Source organism: Fibroporia radiculosa (genome assembly GCF_000313525.1).
Source record: "Fibroporia radiculosa TFFH 294 genomic supercontigs, scaffold12541, whole genome shotgun sequence".
Taxonomy (NCBI): Eukaryota; Fungi; Basidiomycota; class Agaricomycetes; order Polyporales; family Fibroporiaceae; genus Fibroporia; species Fibroporia radiculosa.
The window spans coordinates 15,327-35,706 of NW_012133476.1; the positions used below are offsets into that span (position 1 = coordinate 15,327).

Below are 20,380 nucleotides of genomic sequence, written 5' to 3' on the forward strand. Positions count from 1 at the left end.
TTAAATACTATCTCAGCAGACTGCCTCGTGTCTTGGTCTAGATGTGTGCTATCACACCTACCGGCGCCCAGGTGAGAAACATTGACATTTTGACATGTTATGGAAGCCAAACCACATGATATTGCGAATTTAGTAGACTAGAGCCGCTCTGACAGGATAGACTTGTGATTGATGTGCTCAATGTGGAGGTCATGCTTACAGCGGAGTGGACATTCTGCCGAACTGTGAAGACTTAAGTTCACGGAGTGCCTTCCGCTGACGAGGTTGCGATCTACCTCCTCTTTCTGTGACATGCTTGCTACGCTTCCTCCTTCAGCACCCTCAGCGCTGGCTCCACGCATTTCTCAGATCTTGGAGGAGAGAGAAAGGCAGCAGAAGAATGGACGTTCGGAGTCGCTAGGTCCTTCGCGACCTTATCCCTCGCCGCATCAAGTGGAGCGATCCATCTCTGAGAAGCATCCCTCCCCTCTCGCCAGTTCCTCTCCTGAGCAAATTACTCGCTCTGCGTCATGGCCGCTGCAGTATGATGTCGATCCTGACGATGTCGACCTGATACAACTGTCTAGCCCTGGTCCCCGACCGCTGGATGAGGGTTCTAGTTCTCCTCGGCCATACCAACATAGCCCTCCGCTTAGTAGGTAAGTCATAATACTCGATAGAATTCGCAGTCATTATACTTCGCCTGGGCTGACCGTAAGTGACAGCGATCAACCTACGCTTCGTCCGCCCGTACAAAAGGAAGGAGGGGTTATCCCAAACTTTATAGAACACCTTTCCCGATCATCTAGGCCTCAGCAACGCACTGTGACTTTTGAGAGCCGGACTGTAATCCCGAAGCATGCCAACGCCCAGACCCCTCTGGTCCAACAAAGCAACGTAACATCCTCTCAGCATTTACCAAACGATGGCGATGTCAAATCTGCACAGAAAACCAATGGATATTTCTTCCCGTCACCGCACGATGATCCCCGCATCCGGCCTTTATGCTCAAAAATTCGAAAAGATGTACGAATGTTTCTTCGAGTTTCCATTGATAAAGTATTTTATATCGCGTTTCTTAGGCGTGGACGGTGCGGGCATGCTACGAACACATCGAGAAAATATACGAAAAGTTCCATATATTCAAGGTATGCTTGCCTGATCTGTCCTCACCTCATTGTTGACAAAATATGTAGCGAACATCGGCACAATTAGTCGAGATGGGCCGTGCATTCGAAACATTTTGCAAGGATCCTCTCCGCGAAGCCGATCCTAACAGAGTTGCTGGCGACCATATAGCATATGTTCAACTAGCAGCTGACCTACGTGATGCAGCAAAGTATGTATGTCGCTTTCTCTGTTGACGTTGCTCTGATTTCACTCGTTCTCAGATGGTATCAGGAGCTCTGGATGTGCTTCAGCCGGTGGTCACTGCTGAATATGCTTTGGTCGCTTGTCGGATGGGCCGAGATAAAAGACACGCTGATCCGGCTGCACCATAGCTGCCCGGAATCGGTCAGAAAAATGGTGGGTATAATCTTGTCGTTGCCACGATCGCGAACAATAAAGTAGTTTTCATAGTGGGAGTGTTCATTGAGTAACCCAGACCCGGAATTCTCTCCCCGGTTTGAAGAAACGATGGATGCCATCGTTTATATGCTCTCATCTGAGGATGACGTACGGTTAGTCATTGAGCTGGACGATCTGGACGCCCAGTCTTTCATCGACCTCGTTGATAGGGTAAGCTGCGTTATGTTCGTTGATTAAAACTACAACATGGGTTCCTGATTCAATGTGTAATAGGTCCTCAATATTCCGGATACCTCCATCTACAAAAAGATCTTCCCTACGTATAGGAAACTGTGCGGATCGAGGGGACTGCTTCCTACTTCTCTGATACTGCCAGCGGATGATTTGGAGGTCCCTACTGCGCCAGTCGCAGCAGGCGGCTTTGGAGATGTGTACCGAGCGAGGCTAGGGGAGCGATTCATCGCCGTAAAATCTTTGCGCATGGATAGAGATGAGATTTTACCCACTATACGCAAAGTCAGTGGCATTCAGGGCTCAGCGGTCGCCAGTGCCAGTTCTTCGCGAGCTGACGTTGATGGTATGTCCTAGGATTTCTGCAAAGAGGTGCTGGTATGGAAATACATCTCCCATCCCAACATCGTGCGCTTCCTAGGCATTTGCCAAACAGAACGGTTTGCTATGTGCATGGTGTCAGTGTGGATGGCCAATGGGAATATTAAGGAATACTTGAAGAAGAATCCCGGGGAGAACCGGATAAGGCTGGTGAGCATGTTCGCTTATTGCTCGGAGTGTACAGTATATGAATGACTACTTGTCGCCAGCTTCTTGATGTGGCTAAAGGACTCCAATATCTGCACTCTCGGGATGTTGTCCACGGCGACCTTAAGGGAGTGGGTAGCATCATAGGAAGCGACTCAATGTTTTCACGATGGCTGATCTGAACCATTACCAGCTCAACATCCTCATTGACGACAACCGCCAGGCCAGGTTGAGTGACTTTGGGCTGGCATCGGTAGTCAGCGGTTCATCGTTTGAGATGTTCTCCGTGACGAATCGCGATGCGGGTTCTACACGCTGGATGGCGCCTGAGCTTATTGACCCAGAGGACGCAGACCTTGAACGGGCATGTCCCACCTACGCGAGTGATATTTATGCGATGGGAATGGTTATGCTGGAGGTATGTTGTTGTGCATCCACTGATTCTCCGACTCTTGCTCATCTCCGCCTATTTGCTGTTGGTGGTTAGATCTTCACCAACCGCGTACCATACTACAAATCCTCAAACGATGCACAAGTCCTCAGGCAGATCATCGCGGGCCACCCACCTGAGCGTCCTGCAGACCAGGAGATTGTCGCACACGGCCTCGGGAATGATGCATGGGCACTCATGAGCTCGTGCTGGCTAAGGTGGCAGGACCGTCCAGGCGTTGAGCACATCGTGACAAAACTTGCAGAGCTCAGGGCACACACTGAGCCTCAAAGTGAGGCTCGATCTACGCCGATCCCGACACCGACGTCGACCCCTACTCCGCAGTTCACGCCACAGTGGTATACAAGTTCGAAATAGCGTGCTCCTTTTCTGTGCTGCGTGTATATTGTTGTTGGTTCCAAGCAGATGTGCTAGTTGTTCTCACATACTTGTATTTGTATGGACCATGAACAGTTGTATCTGTATATTTGTGACGAGTCAAATGTTTAAGCTCACAGGTCTCGCATTGCTGGCTACAATCGTGCTGTAAATGCGGCTGAAGCTGGTGGTGCCATTACTGTGTCCAAGTTTGTATTCATTGGCACGAAAATTTAGTGATAATCAGGGGAGGCGGATCGAAGGCCAGAGTCAATTACTGTTACTCTTCGGTACTATATATATACTACATGAGCTCGACCAAGCCGGCCTGATCCGGCCTCCCGGGGCCCGCCGAATTTTTTGAGTGAACACGTGACGATATGCGAAACGCGTCGCGGCCGTGACGGCAGCGTCAAGTGGGTCGAGCGTGTTCCTGGATCCAAACGGTCCGTACACTAAGTACTTGCATCCGTCGTCGGCGATCCGCTTCAGTTTCTCAGTCGCTCACAAATCTGGATCCGCTGGTGATATCCAGGTCTCTCAGAGGTGAAAGCATGTATACTTAGACTCGGCGGAGGTAAACTTACACCTCGGATATCTCGGTGAGTTACGTGTCACCTCGCGTAGCGGTCGTCCACTCTACTGCTGGTAGAGCGTACGGCATTGGCACCCCAGGCTGTTCGTACCATGCACAAGCCGCTGCCAGTGCTGCTTACGACTTTCCCGCAGTTGTCGCCATCCCGACAGTGCTATGCTAGCGCGGGTGCCAGACGAGCTTGATTAAGGAACAGCTTATCCGCAGGGCCGCTCGTCATGCAGGGCTACACATCGGCAGGACAGATTTCGTACGAGAGTATGATCTTGCTGCTTGAGTCCTCGAGGCTCGTCGATCAGGCACTCGCCCGCCGTGTCTGTGTTACTGTGCCTAACTGCCGCTCCGAATTGGCTTTTCGATTTGCGTGTGTTCCCCTTGAACTACACAGGCACAACGATGCGATCGGTTTGGATTGTGCTCGGACTTGCTTTAGCCAACACATTTAGACTAGGCGCAATGGATTTCCAGGGAGTTCACGACGCATGCCCGGCGCGGCTCGGTAGACGAGGAAGGCCGCCAGTTTTCTCGGACTCTCCTGGTCCAGGCCTCCACGGTTTCGGAATACGCCCGCGCGCCCGTATCTGATAAGCCAACATCGTCCGCTCATGGCCAGTATAATTATAAATTGAATTTGCGTGGCCAGCTTACGGATGTTTGCATATCGAGCTGTATCAACGTTTCTTCCGGAATGTCGTGCGTCCGTGTTGAGCGCCGCCGATCAGAAATAGTCTAGGAAGTTGAGCGCGGCGGACGCGCTGTTTGACTTTGCTGATACGGAGACGACAAAATGCATTGAAAGCAGTGGCAGGACTGGAGCAGACGGACTAGAAGGAGCGCTGAAATCCACAAGTTGCAAGGTAGCTCCACTCCACATTTGCATTAAGGTCGATTATGCATAGGATAAGTGTGTTAACACGAGGCGATAATATCTCTCTGGATTTGTCCTGGCAGGTCAGGAAATATCATTGCCAGTGCTAGTGTCGCTCTGACGTGCAAAGAGTGTCGAGCGTGCCTTTGTCACCTGTACCCTTGCAGCGTCCTACCGCCTCTTTCTTTCATACCACTACATGCTTGCTGAATCTAACATATCCTTTCGCAGAGGCTCTCTCTGCTAAGAGCGCATTTCTCTCAGATCTCTAGGACTTGCCGACTCGGTCGACGGAGCGGGGTGCGGCCGAGTCCTGCCGGTGATCTGAGTCTCTTTTCCCGCCCGGCAACGTGCTGGTCTCAATGATTATTCTGCATACCAACTGGACCAGTGGACATCGCCTCGGGATTTGGAAACACGAAGAAAGGCACTGTGGTGGTACCTAACAACTGTACCTCTCTCAGCATTCCTCCAGTGAGCTGTCGGTCTCGGTCTCAGAGTAGTCTTAATTTGTGGCCGGACATACCGGACGCCATATCATCATATCGGCGTGCCTCACGTGCGTCATTTGTCGGATGCGAATCAGACTCGATGGTTTCATTTCGATGATTCTGCCGCCTATCTACTGGTGTCCGTGTCTAGTGTCCTAGCAAGCAGTTGGCCGTGGTCTTTCTGCAAGCTTCATTCTATCCACGTCGTGAGCCCTCCTCCGCCTCTGGTTGTGGGAGCAGTGCACTTAAGCAGACGGCGGAAACCCCAGATCATTCGGATCAAGTCGATCTCGCCACCAAGTACGACCGGTGTGCCTGACGCCCTTTCCCTCCCGGCTCGCTGTGTCCTCTCCGTCGATCTGCGCGCCATACCGGATACAGCAAGCTCGCAACGCTGCCCTGTTTCCATGCACATGGTGCGGCTCGTCTTTCTAGAAATGCATGCCGGACTCGGCACGCTCTGCTCATGTACCTGGGAACTTCGCAGCCTCTTCCCCGCCGCGTCCCGGCATATAAAAACCTGCTATGAGCGCAGCTTGCAGTGTGGCCTCAGCTGCGACGAAGATGGCAAACGGTCGGCTCTCTCTCTTCCGTGCACTCGCAGTCCTCAGCGCGTGCGCCGCTCCCTCGGCGGGCGCCCTGCTCAAGCGCACTAACGTCGCAAACGAACTCGCGAAGCTGAACGCGACTCTCGGCGGGCGGCTTTACTTCAACGCGCCCTGGGAGCTGCCATGTTTCTCCGAGTACAATGGCGAGCCTGTCACACCAAATGCGACAGCATGCGCGGCAATCCAGGCGAACTACACAGATCCTATGTATCGCGTGGACTTTGTTGGACAGTCTATGATGGTGCGTGCGGCCCTCTTTCGTGTTGACGTATTGAGGAATAATTCAATCCCGGCAGCCGCAATGGGAGACGTGCCAGGTCAAGTCGCCGTATTCGGGTTGTCTGCTCAACTCGAATGACCCATATGACACCACGGCATACGAGGGCGTGAACTGTCAGATCGGCAACATCCCTGAGTACTACGTGCGTGCGTCGCTACTCACCTCTTTCTACGTGTGCTCATGCAGGACGTGGTACGTAGATCGATGTACAATCATACACGGACGTGCAAGCCGCAATGAATTTCTCACTGAAGACGGGAGTGAACCTGACGGTGAAAAACAAGGGCCACGACTACAAGGGTAGGTCTACCGGCATGGGTACTGTTGCTCTCTGGGTATGTCTTTTGCCTTGCGTGCCCGTAGGGATGGACGCTAATCCTGATTGGAAACAGGTTAGCCACTTGAACTCGGTGAGTACATTCGACGACACACGCAGCACATCGCTCATGCATACCGCCACAGATTTCATACAATCCCGAGTTTGTCCCTACTGGCTGTTCAGCATCATCAACTTACGACGCCATCACCATTGGAGTGAGCGCATCTATTTTCTCCAGGGTGTGGACTGTACGGGGGCTAACTTGCTTTTATGGCAGCCTGGCGCAATCACGGAGGATATCTACGAGTTTGCGGACAGTATCAACAGGACATTCATTGGTGGATACCACCAGACCATCGGTGCTGGTGGAGGTTATGTCCTCGTATGTTTTTTCTGTCATTCTTCTCCCTGATCTCGCTCATTTTCTTGGCATTTTAGGGTGGTGGTCACAGTATCCTCTCACCCGTTTTCGGTCTCGCCGCAGACCGTGCTGTATGTCTTCCTATGCATCTCCCCCCTCAATGTTACTCATGCTGCGCACCAGCTCGAATTCAAGATCGTCACCCCAGACGGAGTGTACCGCACCGCAAGCCAATGTGAGAACTCGGACCTGTTTTGGGCTCTACGTGGTGGTGGAGGCAGTACATGGGGCGTTGTCATTGAGTCTACGCACGAGCTCGCACCACAGGTCACTCTCCAGGTGTACGTTCCTTATATTCGCCCTCAGGATGTCATAGACTAATGATGGTGTTTGTGCGCATAACAGTGCATCCATCAGCTTCGCGGGTAACACGAACCTCATCAACCTCGCAGAGTGGTACTCTCTCCTCGTCAATGAGACGTACAAGTGGGGTAAAGAAGGCTGGGGTGGTCATATCACTGTGAGTGATGAGATCCTTCTTGCCAGCTGATTTTCTGACAATATATTCGATAAGGTCGGAACTATAATCTATGTGAACCCTCTGATGAACAACAGTGCCGCGAACGCCTCTATGCAGGCTGCGGCTGAGTTCGCTATCTCCCAGGGCGGTACCGCCATCGTCGAAGAGCTTCCATCGTACCTCACGTTCTTCAACAAATATGTCACTTACGCTGAGGCTGTGCGTATCCTTTCTTCATCTTGTTTCCTTTTTTCCTCCGCCATAGGTCTATCAAGACGTGTATATTTCACGGCTCGTAATTCCCCTTCTATTCCCCCCTCCTTTGCGCGCATAAAGTCACTTTTATTGTCTCTGCATCCTTCTGGACTTTACCTGATTAATATCTCATTTATTAGGCCGTTGGCCCCGAGATTACGCTTGGCACGCGATTGCTCACAACCTCGCTCTTTGAGACTGAAGAGGGGCGGGCGCTGCTTTCGGGTGTAATCACGGAGGTACTCCCCTTTGCGGCACCGTATGTCGTTCAGGGCACGCCGTTCCTCTACAATTACACCCGGGGTGCGACGAGCTTCACGCCTGCTTGGTATGACTCCCTATGGCACGTGCGTATTCTATCCCACGCTGTTCGTCCTGGGAGCCGTGTTGATATCATATGTGTAGCTGTCGGTCCACGCAACTTGGGAATGGAACAGCACGGTGGAGGAGATCGCAGCTTCGTATCTCAATGTTTCGTCCCACGTGCAGTTATTCCGCGATATCACCCCGACAAGCGGAGCGTACTTTGTGAGTATCGTTTACTCATGTATGCAATGACTAATTTATATTCCTCTCTTCCAGAATGAGGGTGACGTTTATGAGCCAAACCATACCTACTCATACTGGGGCGACAACTACGCAGAATTGCTCGAAGTCAAGAAGAAATAGTGCGCCATGTCCCATCCTTCTGTCCCGCTGACTCTGAACGTGTGCACAACAGTGACCCCAATGGCGTCATGCAGTGCTGGCAATGCGGTATGTGTTGACGCTTCGGACATTTGACTGTATTGATGCTCACCTTTTTGCGCAGTCGGCTGGGAGGGCCCGAGCGACCCGCTCTACCAGTGCTACCTCCCGCTTCCGCAGTCATAAGCGCGGTCTTCCATGTCGATTAGCGAGATGCGCGACGCACAAAACAATACGTCATGAAAGGACTACGCACCGATATATTTATATTTATTATTCATGAGCTTGCATGAACAGGGATTGGATGCGAAGGCGATACCTCAATTATGTCGCTCGGTCAATACGACGATGATGATAGCTTGAACGTAACATGGTCATGATTTGACGTGGATGAGGGGCAGTCGTTGGGTATGGATAAGTACACTTACTAAGTGGCCTTGGAGCCCACTGCTGCACCCTTCGCAGGGTGATATCTCGCAATGTCATATTTTCATTACCCCAAACCTGTTCGCCGTTGTCTGCTAACACGCATGCGGCCCCCAGCTGTCCGACACCGCGCAGGCCCAACTACCTAGCCCGTCCACCACCCTTTCACCCATCCGTTCCCTACTTCAGTGGGTTCAGTACCACTACGGTATGTCTCAGCAACCTCGTTGAAATATTCATGAGCATCATCCCAGCTGAGTGAGCGCCACTTGCGCTCGTGCGCCATCGCATCCGCAAAGTGCTTGAACGCGAGCGCAGTCTGCTGCGCACATTGCGCTGGGGAGACGAACCCTGTGCCCGTCGCGAGGCCGGGCATCAGCACGCTGCGGATCTTGGTGGGTGTCGGGGCTGGGGATGGACGTAACTCTGCACGCCCGCTCGTGTCTTCTGCGTCGCTGTCCCCCTGTCTCTCCGGGTCTGCAGCGCCATCACTGCCCGGGTTAGAGCCCACACGAACCACAGGCGCGTCCGACGTGCTAGCCGCTCCTGTCTCAACAGCGCGATTGTGCTCGTCGAGTGCGACGAGCAGCGACCACACGCAGTTGTACACGACCTCCCTATTCCAGCGCACGTCCTGCGGGACGCGCATCGTTGGGCAGAGCGCGATGTATGCGCATTGGTGCGCGTTCGTTGCGCAGGGCGTTCCGCGCAGGGGGACGAGGGTGCACGACCCGGGGGGCGCGTAGCCGCGCCATCGGCGGTAGAGCTCGCTTTGGGCGACAAGGGTGGGTACACTGCGGCGCAGGCGTCCATCGGGGTCCGAGGGGGCGAGCGCGAGCGCGAGGTAGTGGTCAAATCTACCAGGGAAGATTAGACCAGCGGGAGGGAGCGCTAAGCTATGCAGGAGACGCGTACCCTCCGTCGAGTCTGCCGTATGAGTTTGCGGGGGAGACGATGCAGTCGAAGTAGGATGCGGGCGGGGCGAGGTCTGAGAGCTCGGACTCGATGACGGTGATTGTGCGACCGAGCATGTCGGGGGCGTGCTGCTCGAATGCGATGCGCCATTGCTCGACGAGGTCGGGGGAAACGTCGAGGAGCGTGAACGAGATGTCGTCCATACCCTGATACTAATTGTCTGGTCTTGCTATGGGGAAGGTGAATTGTATAAGTACGAGCAGAGCTGTTGCTGGACACGCGAAGACACGTTGCGGGGATGTGTCGATCGCGGCTTCATGCGCGAGTCAGCGTATCAATGCGGCTGCGAAGAATAACGCCCAATCAGATTCGAAGACTCTCAGCGCTGGTCTCGTATCCAAACGTGTCGACACGTTTGTGTACGAGACCACTCAGCGCCCGTGTATCTTCGCGAGGCGACGAAGAGAACACCGGACATACAGGAAGAATGACTGCTGTAGACACCCCTACTAGGCACATCTGAGAAGTAGAGTTTCTGAGGAGATTGTTTGGTCGACGTAAATTCAACGTGAGTGGAATGCGTATTGAGTTGGTTTCCAGCACGCTGAAGATGCCGCATCTGCCCTTCCTCGCGAACAGCACTAGTGGCTGCTTGCGTGAGCATTCCGGCAATTTAAGCTAGGAGGCCAAGAGAGGTGAGCAAGCTTGGCTGTCTCATAGCCGAGCTTTAAGGACTCGCAGTTTGAGCCAGGCCAACCACCGTCCTTTACCTGTGCTAATGGCAGCTACCCCATATGAACACGAACAATTCACATGCCAGTCGGATGCATACGAGTCGGATACCCTAGTAATTCGCTGTTATCAACTTGTTGATTACATTTGGAGGCTGATCGCCCGGAGCCGGCCGTGACTTTCTGTGCCGCCTCCTGATTGTCACTGGTGACTATCAACGACATTGGCTATCAATTTTTGAACCAGGGCAAAGAACTTTAACCTCACCTCATTGTGCCTCATGTCTGAACTTGCAAACTTTCAGTCGACACGGGAAGCTGAGACTGAGAAGTTGGTCACGTCATCGCGGTTAATCTGAGGTTTCGATTCATGTTGACGCTTCTGACAGTGATGATGATCGGCCGATGTTGACCAACAAAGAATCTGGGGACTTAGAACCTTGATGGGCGAACTATGTAGTCGCCCGCTGCAAGCCACCATCACCGTTGTAAAAATTTATGAATTAATAGAAACTCGAAGATCACGAGTCCCGTCGGGGCCGAATTAGTAAAGTATTTCATTCGAACGTTACCTCTGTTACTCGAGCTTCCAAGGACCCCGAAATTTGGCAAGCCTTCACAAGAATCAGCTGGAATCAGATCATCTACTGAGCCTTCTCGTCGTAGTTTCTTCCATCGGGGAGTTTAGACTCCGTAGTGTCTGAGCCCGCATCTTCATCACCAACGCCACCGTGCCACCCGTTGTCTGCAAGATACTTCAGGAACTTCTCATCCTCATTCGCGAGATCTACACCCGTCGTGTCAGGCACGAAGAAGTATGTGACAAGCATGCCGAGACCACCAAAGATGGCCCCGAGGATGAAAGTCCATCTACAGCAGGTTAGATCTCAGAAAGTATTCGAGGAGAGGATAAAGGAGTAGCTGCCATTGAGCGGTCGCCCTGATGCCTCCTTTAGGTATGACGCTCGCAATGATCGTTGCCGAAATTATGCCATTCGGAGAGAACATCTGGTCCAACTCTTGAGAAACCATCGCCAAGTCGAATTGAATACCCACAAAGTCTAAGATGAACTTGAGGTTTCCTCAGTACAATGTAACAATGCTGCCTGTCATGTACTGACCAAGCGCACAAGTACCAATCCAGGTTTTCCAGTATCTTTCCAAAGCGAGACGATATGGAACGTGTCCTGATGAGGACACGACATTTATCAGACGGTACCATTTATCTTCGAACGCGCTTACGCTTGATAGCGCCTTCTTGGAATCTGACATATAATTGTATCAATGTGGATCTGAGACCAAAATAATTCAACCCGCAGCTTGCTGCGGATCATGCGCATTTGAGTATAGAACACAGTGACCGGAAATAAAATACCCACTTCAAAACGGACGCGCCAGACTGTTTTGAGGTGGGTTTCCCCCGCCGCGGATAGAGGCCCACAGAGCTAAGATACAACACGTAGGTTTTTATTTTATTTTACCGATAATATGAACACTTACCAGAATAGACTTCAATGTGGCTATCAGAAAGACTACATCCCGCCGACGAGTAACGAGATGATTACCTGGACCTGTCTGTGTTCATTATTTCGTCCGTAGCCTCACTTGCGCTGGTCCCCGATGCAGGATACCCACCCCCATTACCCTAAGCACGGCGATTGCTTTCGTCAGTACATAATTGATATAAAAGGCGAACAGTCCTTACCACGCCTGTCACGCCACGAGCAATGGTCATGAACCAAAAGAGACCTTGTACGCTCCCGTTCGCACCCTTGGAGCAGTGCACAATATAGCCCCAATAACAATGAGGAGTGTTGTGACGAAAAGGCCAGACTTCCTGCCCATCCGGTCACACAGAATCCCTATGAATAGCTGCCCAATGATTTCGCCTGCGCTGTGATGAGCTTCAAAAAGTCATTTCAGATACTACGGCACGTCCTCACCTACTATGAGTCTATTCGAAACTCGAGTAGGTACTGCGGACGTGTACTCCGTAGGATACAGCTACTTGAAAACCACCTAAATCACAATCACGAACCATTGAGAGTTCGGTGATCCAAGTAGTAACATTTGTCAGTCGTCAAATTGTTATGATCTATGATCTCACAGTCAAAGTCTGCGGCATAGATAAGGGAGAAGTACAGAGTCGTTCACCCACAACCATCAGATACCAACCCAGACGCAACGGCAGCAATTTTCATGTACGCACCAAGCGTAAGTTTTCTCCTTATCGCATCGGAAATATACCTTGATGGAGTAGTGGCCTCGTAAACGATACTTTGGCATGGGTCGCTAATTTTACTGATCTCAACGTCGGATTCTTGCTGATCGCCCGGCATCAGAGCCATTTCAGGTGAATGAAGAGCGGGCGATTCAGAGACGGCCCATAGCAGGAAGATGACCTTTTATTGAACCGAACTTTATTCACTTACGTTGACGCTTTCATCTGAAAGACCCCGCTGATTGCCAAGTATCTTGATCTCCTTCAATTGAGAACCAACGTGCGTGCTCTGGGCTCAGATGGTGTGGTAGAAGAGTTGATTTCATAGGGATTCGAAATAGGGTACAACGACTCCACGATTTTGTAAATTTCTGTATATTCATACTGGCAAGTTCTGAAGATGATACCCCATCTTGGAGCACTCAAACTGAAGAAATCATGCTGCTTTCGAAAAAAGATCATCCTTCTACAACTTCGCTCATACGAAAGATTTACTCACCTTTGAGTAGCACTTCCTACAACGTGAAGCCCTGACATTGAACTTTATTTGCCGTTTTCCGACTAGCTTTACTGGGCTGTCTGGGCTACAGCTGGCTGGGATTGAATGTGTCATGAAGCTTATCTGGTCTGAGCACGGGTTTTAAACCTGACGGTACCGCATCTCCACGACTCCAGTACCATAAGGGTTCCGATAATAATAAAAATAACATTGATACGATAGTCCTTGTAAATGCTCCAAACTGTCTTCACGTCTGAATCCTCAAGAGCTTGCAGAGAAATTGAAACGGAGTAGACGGATTTCCATACCAGAGTTACAGTGTACAGCCAGTAGCACGAACATACAAATCAAGAGAAAATGCGATAAGCTGAGTTGCCAATCTGAGTCTAGTGTCAGGGTGACTAGTCCCATTACCAGACCTCAATAGGAGGTAGGAATCACGCATAGTTATCGGATTTGATTGGTGGAGAGCCAAAAATCTACGCTCGTTTCCTCCTATGAGGTCTGGCTAATTGGCAGCGGTTCGGACTGTTGTCCAAGCGAGGACTCTCAAAAACATCTTTTGGCGTGACGCAGCATCCCGGTGGCTTTTGGCCCACCGGAGACACCCTAAAAATACATTTTTTCGGTTCGAAAGACCGCGGACAATACAGGACAAAAAACCATATGGACAGGGAGGGATGGTGGTATGCGAAAAGGGATCTGGCGCGATCCACTGGTTAGCTACGAAAGAGAGTGCGCTCTCTGAGAATAACATACCTGGCGGGATCCTTGAGGTGCGAGAAGGAGAGTGCGCACTCCTATTTCCTCTACCCGCCAGATATATAATTCTTTCTTGTCGACCCCCTGAGCTCCGTCAGCCTCCGAATCGGCTCGGCGGGCGGGAATCTCCAAAAAACGGAGGGCGTCATACCGGGCGCGGCACGAATCGCGTCTCACTGGTCGCCCTTACGGTCAAGCAGAGACTATACCTCTCCAGTAACAAATGCCATTTCAGATGAACCTACCGGGCGCGGTAGGTTTGAGAACTTGTAGCGCGTCGGCCCCACACCAATTAGATTTGCGAAAATAAAAATATAAGCTCAATGAATTCTGCAGATCATCACACACGATGAATGTCACAGTGATACTATATGAATCCATATGTAGTGAATCAGTGGGTGAAAAGCGAGTTGGCGAATGGAGCATAAATCAATTGGGTTTGCACCATGTAGAAACTATGAAATGTATCTGTCATCCACTCCAGACGATGAGAACCGCGGCAGCAACGACCATTATGTATCCCTGTCCAAATTGGCTCTTATTCCCAAACAGAAGACCAGACTGAGATCGGCCTGAGAACGGTGGTATGAACGGTCTATACCGCCCAGATAGAGCCCTCCAGCTTAGACGAGTGTCGTCGAAGAACTTGAACCAATGAATGTATCCTGTGAGGCGCCGTAGAGCGCGTAAGATAGAATCAGCACCACATATCTAGCCCTCGTCCAGGCTCGAGTGAGATGACCATAGCTATCCGCTGTCCTTATCATGAGCGATGATAGCCAGCTGCCAGTAGTTCTTAGAGAAATCCAAGCAGCAAGGCAAGTCTGATGGATCCGGCAGAATGATAGATTCATTGAGCCAGTCTATCGTCTAGATGTAGTCAGTCAGTATGTAATATATGTAGCTCTGGGCAGTGGGCACCACGACCCAAGTTCGCGACAAGCGTCAGTGTTGTTAGGCGCTCGGACGACCTTTGACCTTCAAGTTCGACCTCAAGACCGTGGGTTAGAGCACTATTACTAGTACAGCTGTCTGAGGTGTCCGTCGCAGGCAGCCTTGTCCGCCTCTAACGGTTCTTCTTGTCGTTATGTCTCACATTTCTATCGCTGAACGCGACGACTCCGGACGATTGCTTGCCACGTACTTGTGTGCTGCTGGGGAGCATACACGCTCTGTGAGTCTCTCTTCATCGCGCGATAAATCAACTTATCCTCAGATTATGTGCAGGATACTCCTTCATTTTCCATCAAGCAGAAACGAACGGACTGGCGGCGGCTATTGAGCAACGTCTTCCTTCCAGCTGGGTATCCAGCTAGTGTCTCCCCAGGTACGTTGAAAAACTTATGTCTGAATGAATGCGCTCATTTGTGAATGTCACTGTTCTGGTCAGATTATCTGCAGTGCGTATCAATTTTCGATTTGGTTACCAGTTCATTACTTATGCCGTGCAGATACCAAATTTACAACGCGTTACAGGCATTCTGCAGCTCGCTTGCCAGCTTGATTGCGTCTAGGGCCGTTCTAGAAGGTATGTTGACCACCTCCGCAATTCTCATGCATTACGGTTCTATAGTCCTCTTCAGGGCATGGTGTCGGCAACGCAGACGCGTCCGCTACGCATGCCATTTTCCTCACAGTGCTACAAGATATTTTCAGTCGTCTCACCAGTATGTGGCCATTACTGATTATGTATCGCTGCAATTCAGTTCAGTTGGCGTCGGGCTCCTTTCATAATCCACAGCTATTGTGTCCGGATACTATCTCGGAACATCACTCTTCCCTGAGGCGAAGACGTATCGTCTCCTCGCAGATATCTTCAATGACGCAGCCATCGTCCTCGACACGCTCTCTCCCCACTTAGATGGTGTCGTCCTCAGTCTTCGATATCCGTTCGTATTATCCGGCTCTGGATCGTCTCTTCGCGTGTCCGCATTATGCCTGAGTGGCGCATCCCGTGCCCTGTGTGGGATGGTTGCCGGCGGCTCAAAAGCGGCGCTGACAGTGCACTTCGCAAGTCCTGGGCAAGGTACTGGAGATGTGGGCGATCTGAATGCTAAAGATGGTAGCAAAGAGACTGTGCTTGCGCTGTTGGGCATGCTCGTAAGTTTACTAAAATCATCATCACATCTCTATCTAAGCCAATCATTTGTTAGAGTGGAACCGCGGTCATGCACTACGTGCATAGCGCGCGTGCTACATACTTGGTTCTCTTCGTGCTGACCTTTTTGCATCTGTTTGGAAACTACCTTGCCGTCCGGGTAGTCGTCCTTCGCTCTCTCAATCGACAGAGAGCAAATATTGTCTGGATGGCCTATCGTGCGCATATAAAGGGTAAATCACTCCTCTACACTTCCGTATCATATACATGCTTAGTGGGTGGCACTTAGGTCCGATGGGTGGCAAAAGACCACTCGTGTTGACTCCAGAGGCGGTGGCGGCTCGAGAGCGTATCTTTGCCAACCCTTCTGCGCTGCACGATACATCTTCGCCCGCCCACCCGTTCCTCGGCATCTGTAAGGTCGGGTCTTCGTTCTCCTCTCTCGCTTCCCGCCAACAGTCTGCGCCGCGCGGCGCGTTAGCTGCGCCTTCTCCACCCCAGATCCACACCATCCTGGAGATCTTCTCCGAGGAGCCGTATGTCCTCTGGTTCGGCCCGACGTCGGGGCCGTCCTGCCGTCTTCATGTGTTCCTAAAGGATGGACACAAGCCGCGTGACCACCTCAAGGCGTGGACACACGCTCAGGAAGCGGCGATCATGCTCAACGGTCGTCAGCCTGGAAGCTTTGAGGTCGCCCTGGCGGCTGTACAAACGTCGTATGCGCTCGTGGAAGACCTATTCCCGCCGTTTCTTGACGCCGTTCGAGGAGTGGGGTGGAGAATCGATGAAGGTGGCATACTTGCCGGTTCACCACGGACGATATCAGTCAAGGTCCACGACATGTCCGCGGATAGTGTGTCAGTGTTCGAAGATAAAAAGACGATTTGATGGTGATGTATAAGCTTGTTCGTGAGTATATGCGCATTTATTCGTCTTGGCTGAGACCATGAATATAAAATGGTGCTCGAACTGTAAGCGGATATCTTTTATTCAAGATTCCAACTTGGAGCAAGTCCTTTGGGCTGATACAGCTGTTGGCCCTATGTCTGGCAAAATTTTTCATATCCTGAAATCAATCAGCCGCTTGGGGCACTCGCGTATACCTATATACCGGTTGATGACTGCATTCTAGGAAGCGTCTTCCCCGCCAACACTACTGCAGCTATGATGGCCCGAGTAGATATGAATAGCCACTTCTCAGTGTGCGTTTTTGTCTCAGCAGAGGTCGTAGATTTATTACAGTCACAGAAACGAACGAGACACCAAGAATCGAAACTAATGCGCCGTCTCTGCCCTCAAATTGCGCACCTTCTTCACAAGCCCGAAGAACCGCCCGCGCTCTGCTTTCGCTTCGATCCGGAGACGTTCTTCGTGCTCTATCTCGGCCTCCGAGACGTGCCCGCCAAGCGCGTACCACGTCACGCTCAGCATGCCCAGTACCGCCGTCAAGACGCAACTGCATGTGCGTTGTCAGCAACCTAATCACGTAAGTAGAGTGTACGAGTATGCCAGAGAACAAGGATTGAAAGTTGCGGGAGCGGTAGGAAAAACAGAAGAATGCAAAAGCCAGCCACTCACCCAGTCATCGCGCCGATGCCCCTCGGGTGCCATCCGTTGTTCTGCGGGAACGGCCCCAGCGCAAGCCCGCTCAAATCCGTCGGGTTTGAGTTACCTGCTGCATTCCCCGAGTACGGCAGCCCGTCCGCGGCGCACTGTTGGTTCATGTACACCGGCATCGTGTTGCGTTCCTGCGCGATTAGCGGCGCCTCGATGAGCTGGATCGCGAGCCCGACCTCGAGGTGCCACTCAATGTGGCCTGTTATTGGACACAACCAGAGCGCGAGTGAGCCATGTCAGCAGTGAGCGAAAAAGGCAGACGCACAGTGGAAGAACCACACGCCAGGGTTGTCTGCTAAGACGCGGAACGTGTATGCGCTGCCCGGTGGGACTAGGACCGTGTCGCGGCGCATCGGGTTCGGCTGCGACTCATTGATCGGCGGGTTCAGCGCCGGGTCATCCGACGTGTAGTCCGCCGCAAAGTTGACGATCTGCACCTTGTGCCCGTGCAAGTGACTGGGAATTCCCCGTGTGCGATACGATTGCAGTACAACATCAGCGCTCAATTCCAGGAAAGGCTTAGGCCAGAAAATACGACCCACAACGGATGCTTGCCCGTATCTCCGTTCTTCAGCACGATGTCCACGACTGCCAGATGGTCGACAACGAAGCTCAGCGGGCCATACGCAGCGGGAACCGTCGCGTTCGCGCCGAGAGTCAGCGCACTCATGATTGCAGGGACATTCGGCGAGTTGTATGTCACACCGTTCACAAGCGCATGATTCGTTCCATCATCAAGGGTCTGGAACTCAAATTCCAGATTGATCGTCGTCGTCGAGGGCGCCATTCCGATCACGTCAATCGGCACGAGCAGCGAATCATTGGTTGATTGGTACGCGGTGACGGGCCCGAGGTCCTGGGTAGATGCAGAACCAGAGTAGGCGATGTAAGACGTCGCGTCTGAGTCGCGCAAAAAGGAGGTGATCAAACGTTAGTGTAATATCGCATCGAATTGGGAACGAAGACTGACTGGGATTCAACGTAGACGGAACGGTATCGAACATCGTCGTGTCCATATTGGCATGAATAGCCCAGTTATCGCTTGTATCATTCCGCGCAGTGACGAGTATCGAGTATCGTTGGGCGACTCCAATGTTGATCATGTCGATCGGATACTCTTCCACGTCGATCTACATGGTTCACGCCACAATTACGCATATAGCGAGGGGGAAGTCCGCGAACATATTGTCTTCGTCAGCGGATTATATAGCATACGGCAACAGGAGGTACGCACACCATCCGCTTCGATAATTCGCATGTCATGTCCGTCGATCCAGAAGTAAAACCCTGCGAACGCGCCAATGTTCGCAATGCGCAGGCGGTAAGTCTTCCCCGGCTGGCGCACATCAAACCACGCATTGAGAGTGTAGGAAACTGGTTAGTATATGACCTGGACTAGAATGTAGGACAGGTCCCACCTCGAAAGAGAGCGTCGCATTTTCGTTGAACCCAACGGCGGCAGTGACAGGATACGGGTTTGATCCTGCCTTAGGCCCAAGGTATGTGTCGCCTTGCGCGAAGTACATCAGAGGAGCATCTGTATGCAAGAATTTCGTCAGCATGGACGTCTGATATAATAATCTGCACAAACATGGGTCCGAATCTTGTACGTGTATATCGCAGACGGGGCTGTCTCGCCCTTCGATCGGCAAGTATGGAAAACGCACGACAAAGCAAATAACAAAACGAAACGCCGAAGACAAGACAAGAAAAAAAGCGGAAGTGGAGAGATAGGGTCACTGACCTGGGATTGGCTCTGCTCCACCAGGGTTTGCGATACTCACAAACTGGGTCATGAGTGTCGAATGCTGCTGGTGGTACCAATCCGAAATGGAGATCGTGTATTCGGCATCATAGGTATATACTTCTGTTGTCGGATGAATGACCAATGGTGACCGCAAGCCGTCGACGTATTGACCCTATGGGAGTTGTTAGCAGTTGGTTCAATATGGGTAAATGAAGCAACAATTTATGATCAAGGATCGGCACTGCAATGTATGAAGGAGGAAATATCTGGATGCCAGAAGGCTTACGTTAGAGTGGGCATGCACCCAATAGGTGCCATGTTGGTTTGAGGAATTGATTGGGACGATGTAGTCAAAGCTTTCCCCCGGAGGAATACCGCTGCAACATGTCAAGTTAGTATCAGTATCATATAATATTTGAGAGCTTCTAGGCCAAGTAATAGCGGGTGCGAGCGACGCCGTTGTGGAAACGAACCATTCAAGCGTGGAAGATACGCGCACATAGTGCGATGACAATATACGACACATAACGTGCGCATATATGTGCTGAACAAATGACGCAGAAAAGACTTACCACTGGCTGACGCCCATAGCGCCGTCCATCCAGGATGTCGAGTTGAAGAACATGCCATGATGATGGATAGTAAGGGGCGAGTCGAGTGAGTTTGTGGCGTGCAGAAGGATAGAGTCCGTCTCGTTCACGACAACAGCTGGGGGGCTACGAGAGATTGTGGATTAGCCGAATTGACTATACAGAGATACGAGGCAGGCTTGGCGGACAGCGCAATACGGCATACCGAATGTGACACGTCGCATGACACGTCGTATGTAGGCTGCAGTGACATAATTGTTGAGCGCATAATGAAACAAAACTTACGGCCAAGTGCCATTGACACCAATGGCACGACGGGGGTAGAGACCGTCGGGGTTGGTGTTCTCGACGTAGGAGACGTTCCACCACATCTCTTTAATGCCGGCCATGGCCGGAGAGACAGCGGCCAGCAAGGCAAGAGCGGTCAGCATTTTCGCTGCTGTGTCTCGCGTACGATTGTTTTCCGCGCGCGTCGAATGCTCGTCACACAGGGAGAACGAGAACGACGAGTAAGACTTGGGCGCAGAGAAAAGGGAGCGGATGGAAGTGGGGGGAGACAAGGTCAAAGAGAGGAGGGGACCCCCGCGACTTTTTCAAGCTCCACTTGAGGCGGGGGAGGCACGCCTGGACGGAGAGGGCCATTGCATGGCCGAGGACGGAGACAGTCATGGGAGGGAGACAAGCCCAAAATTTATCAGATAAGACGAGAAGCGA

At 51.7% G+C, this 20,380-nt stretch overlaps 6 protein-coding genes across 6 annotated transcripts; 3 read left to right on the plus strand and 3 right to left on the minus strand.

The window, feature by feature from the left end:
* Positions 1–291: 291 nt before the first annotated feature.
* Positions 292–3,076, plus strand: FIBRA_07289 (uncharacterized protein; the record flags this gene model as incomplete). The annotated part of the gene is made up of 11 exons (XM_012328975.1): positions 292–638; positions 705–1,005; positions 1,062–1,127; positions 1,176–1,318; positions 1,371–1,506; positions 1,561–1,719; positions 1,783–2,025; positions 2,098–2,271; positions 2,331–2,399; positions 2,462–2,686; positions 2,756–3,076. 11 exons carry the CDS (start codon positions 292–294, stop codon positions 3,074–3,076), a joined length of 2,184 nt encoding a protein of 727 aa, XP_012184365.1.
* Positions 3,077–5,594: 2,518 nt separating this feature from the next.
* Positions 5,595–8,246, plus strand: FIBRA_07290 (uncharacterized protein; the record flags this gene model as incomplete). The annotated part of the gene is made up of 15 exons (XM_012328976.1): positions 5,595–5,879; positions 5,935–6,060; positions 6,119–6,253; positions 6,311–6,328; positions 6,381–6,452; positions 6,515–6,619; positions 6,676–6,729; positions 6,782–6,939; positions 7,004–7,118; positions 7,173–7,337; positions 7,514–7,720; positions 7,779–7,901; positions 7,956–8,041; positions 8,095–8,129; positions 8,185–8,246. 15 exons carry the CDS (start codon positions 5,595–5,597, stop codon positions 8,244–8,246), a joined length of 1,746 nt encoding a protein of 581 aa, XP_012184366.1.
* A 385-nt stretch (positions 8,247–8,631) lies between these two features.
* FIBRA_07291 (uncharacterized protein) lies at positions 8,632–9,604 on the minus strand (the record flags this gene model as incomplete). The annotated part of the gene is made up of 2 exons (XM_012328977.1): positions 8,632–9,343; positions 9,402–9,604. 2 exons carry the CDS (start codon positions 9,602–9,604, stop codon positions 8,632–8,634), a joined length of 915 nt encoding a protein of 304 aa, XP_012184367.1.
* A 1,172-nt stretch (positions 9,605–10,776) lies between these two features.
* Positions 10,777–12,480, minus strand: FIBRA_07292 (uncharacterized protein; the record flags this gene model as incomplete). Its single annotated transcript, XM_012328978.1, has 2 exons — positions 10,777–11,002; positions 12,308–12,480. The coding sequence occupies 2 exons, from the start codon at positions 12,478–12,480 to the stop codon at positions 10,777–10,779; spliced, it is 399 nt and encodes a 132-aa protein (XP_012184368.1).
* Positions 12,481–14,701: 2,221 nt separating this feature from the next.
* FIBRA_07293 (uncharacterized protein) lies at positions 14,702–16,600 on the plus strand (the record flags this gene model as incomplete). Its single annotated transcript, XM_012328979.1, has 8 exons — positions 14,702–14,788; positions 14,842–14,941; positions 15,005–15,014; positions 15,066–15,142; positions 15,198–15,281; positions 15,356–15,714; positions 15,768–15,945; positions 16,002–16,600. The coding sequence occupies 8 exons, from the start codon at positions 14,702–14,704 to the stop codon at positions 16,598–16,600; spliced, it is 1,494 nt and encodes a 497-aa protein (XP_012184369.1).
* A 387-nt stretch (positions 16,601–16,987) lies between these two features.
* Positions 16,988–20,055, minus strand: FIBRA_07294 (uncharacterized protein; the record flags this gene model as incomplete). The annotated part of the gene is made up of 11 exons (XM_012328980.1): positions 16,988–17,168; positions 17,291–17,528; positions 17,595–17,785; positions 17,872–18,229; positions 18,300–18,459; positions 18,564–18,665; positions 18,748–18,866; positions 19,074–19,248; positions 19,363–19,453; positions 19,649–19,792; positions 19,952–20,055. 11 exons carry the CDS (start codon positions 20,053–20,055, stop codon positions 16,988–16,990), a joined length of 1,863 nt encoding a protein of 620 aa, XP_012184370.1.
* Between the last annotated feature and the right edge of the window lie 325 nt (positions 20,056–20,380).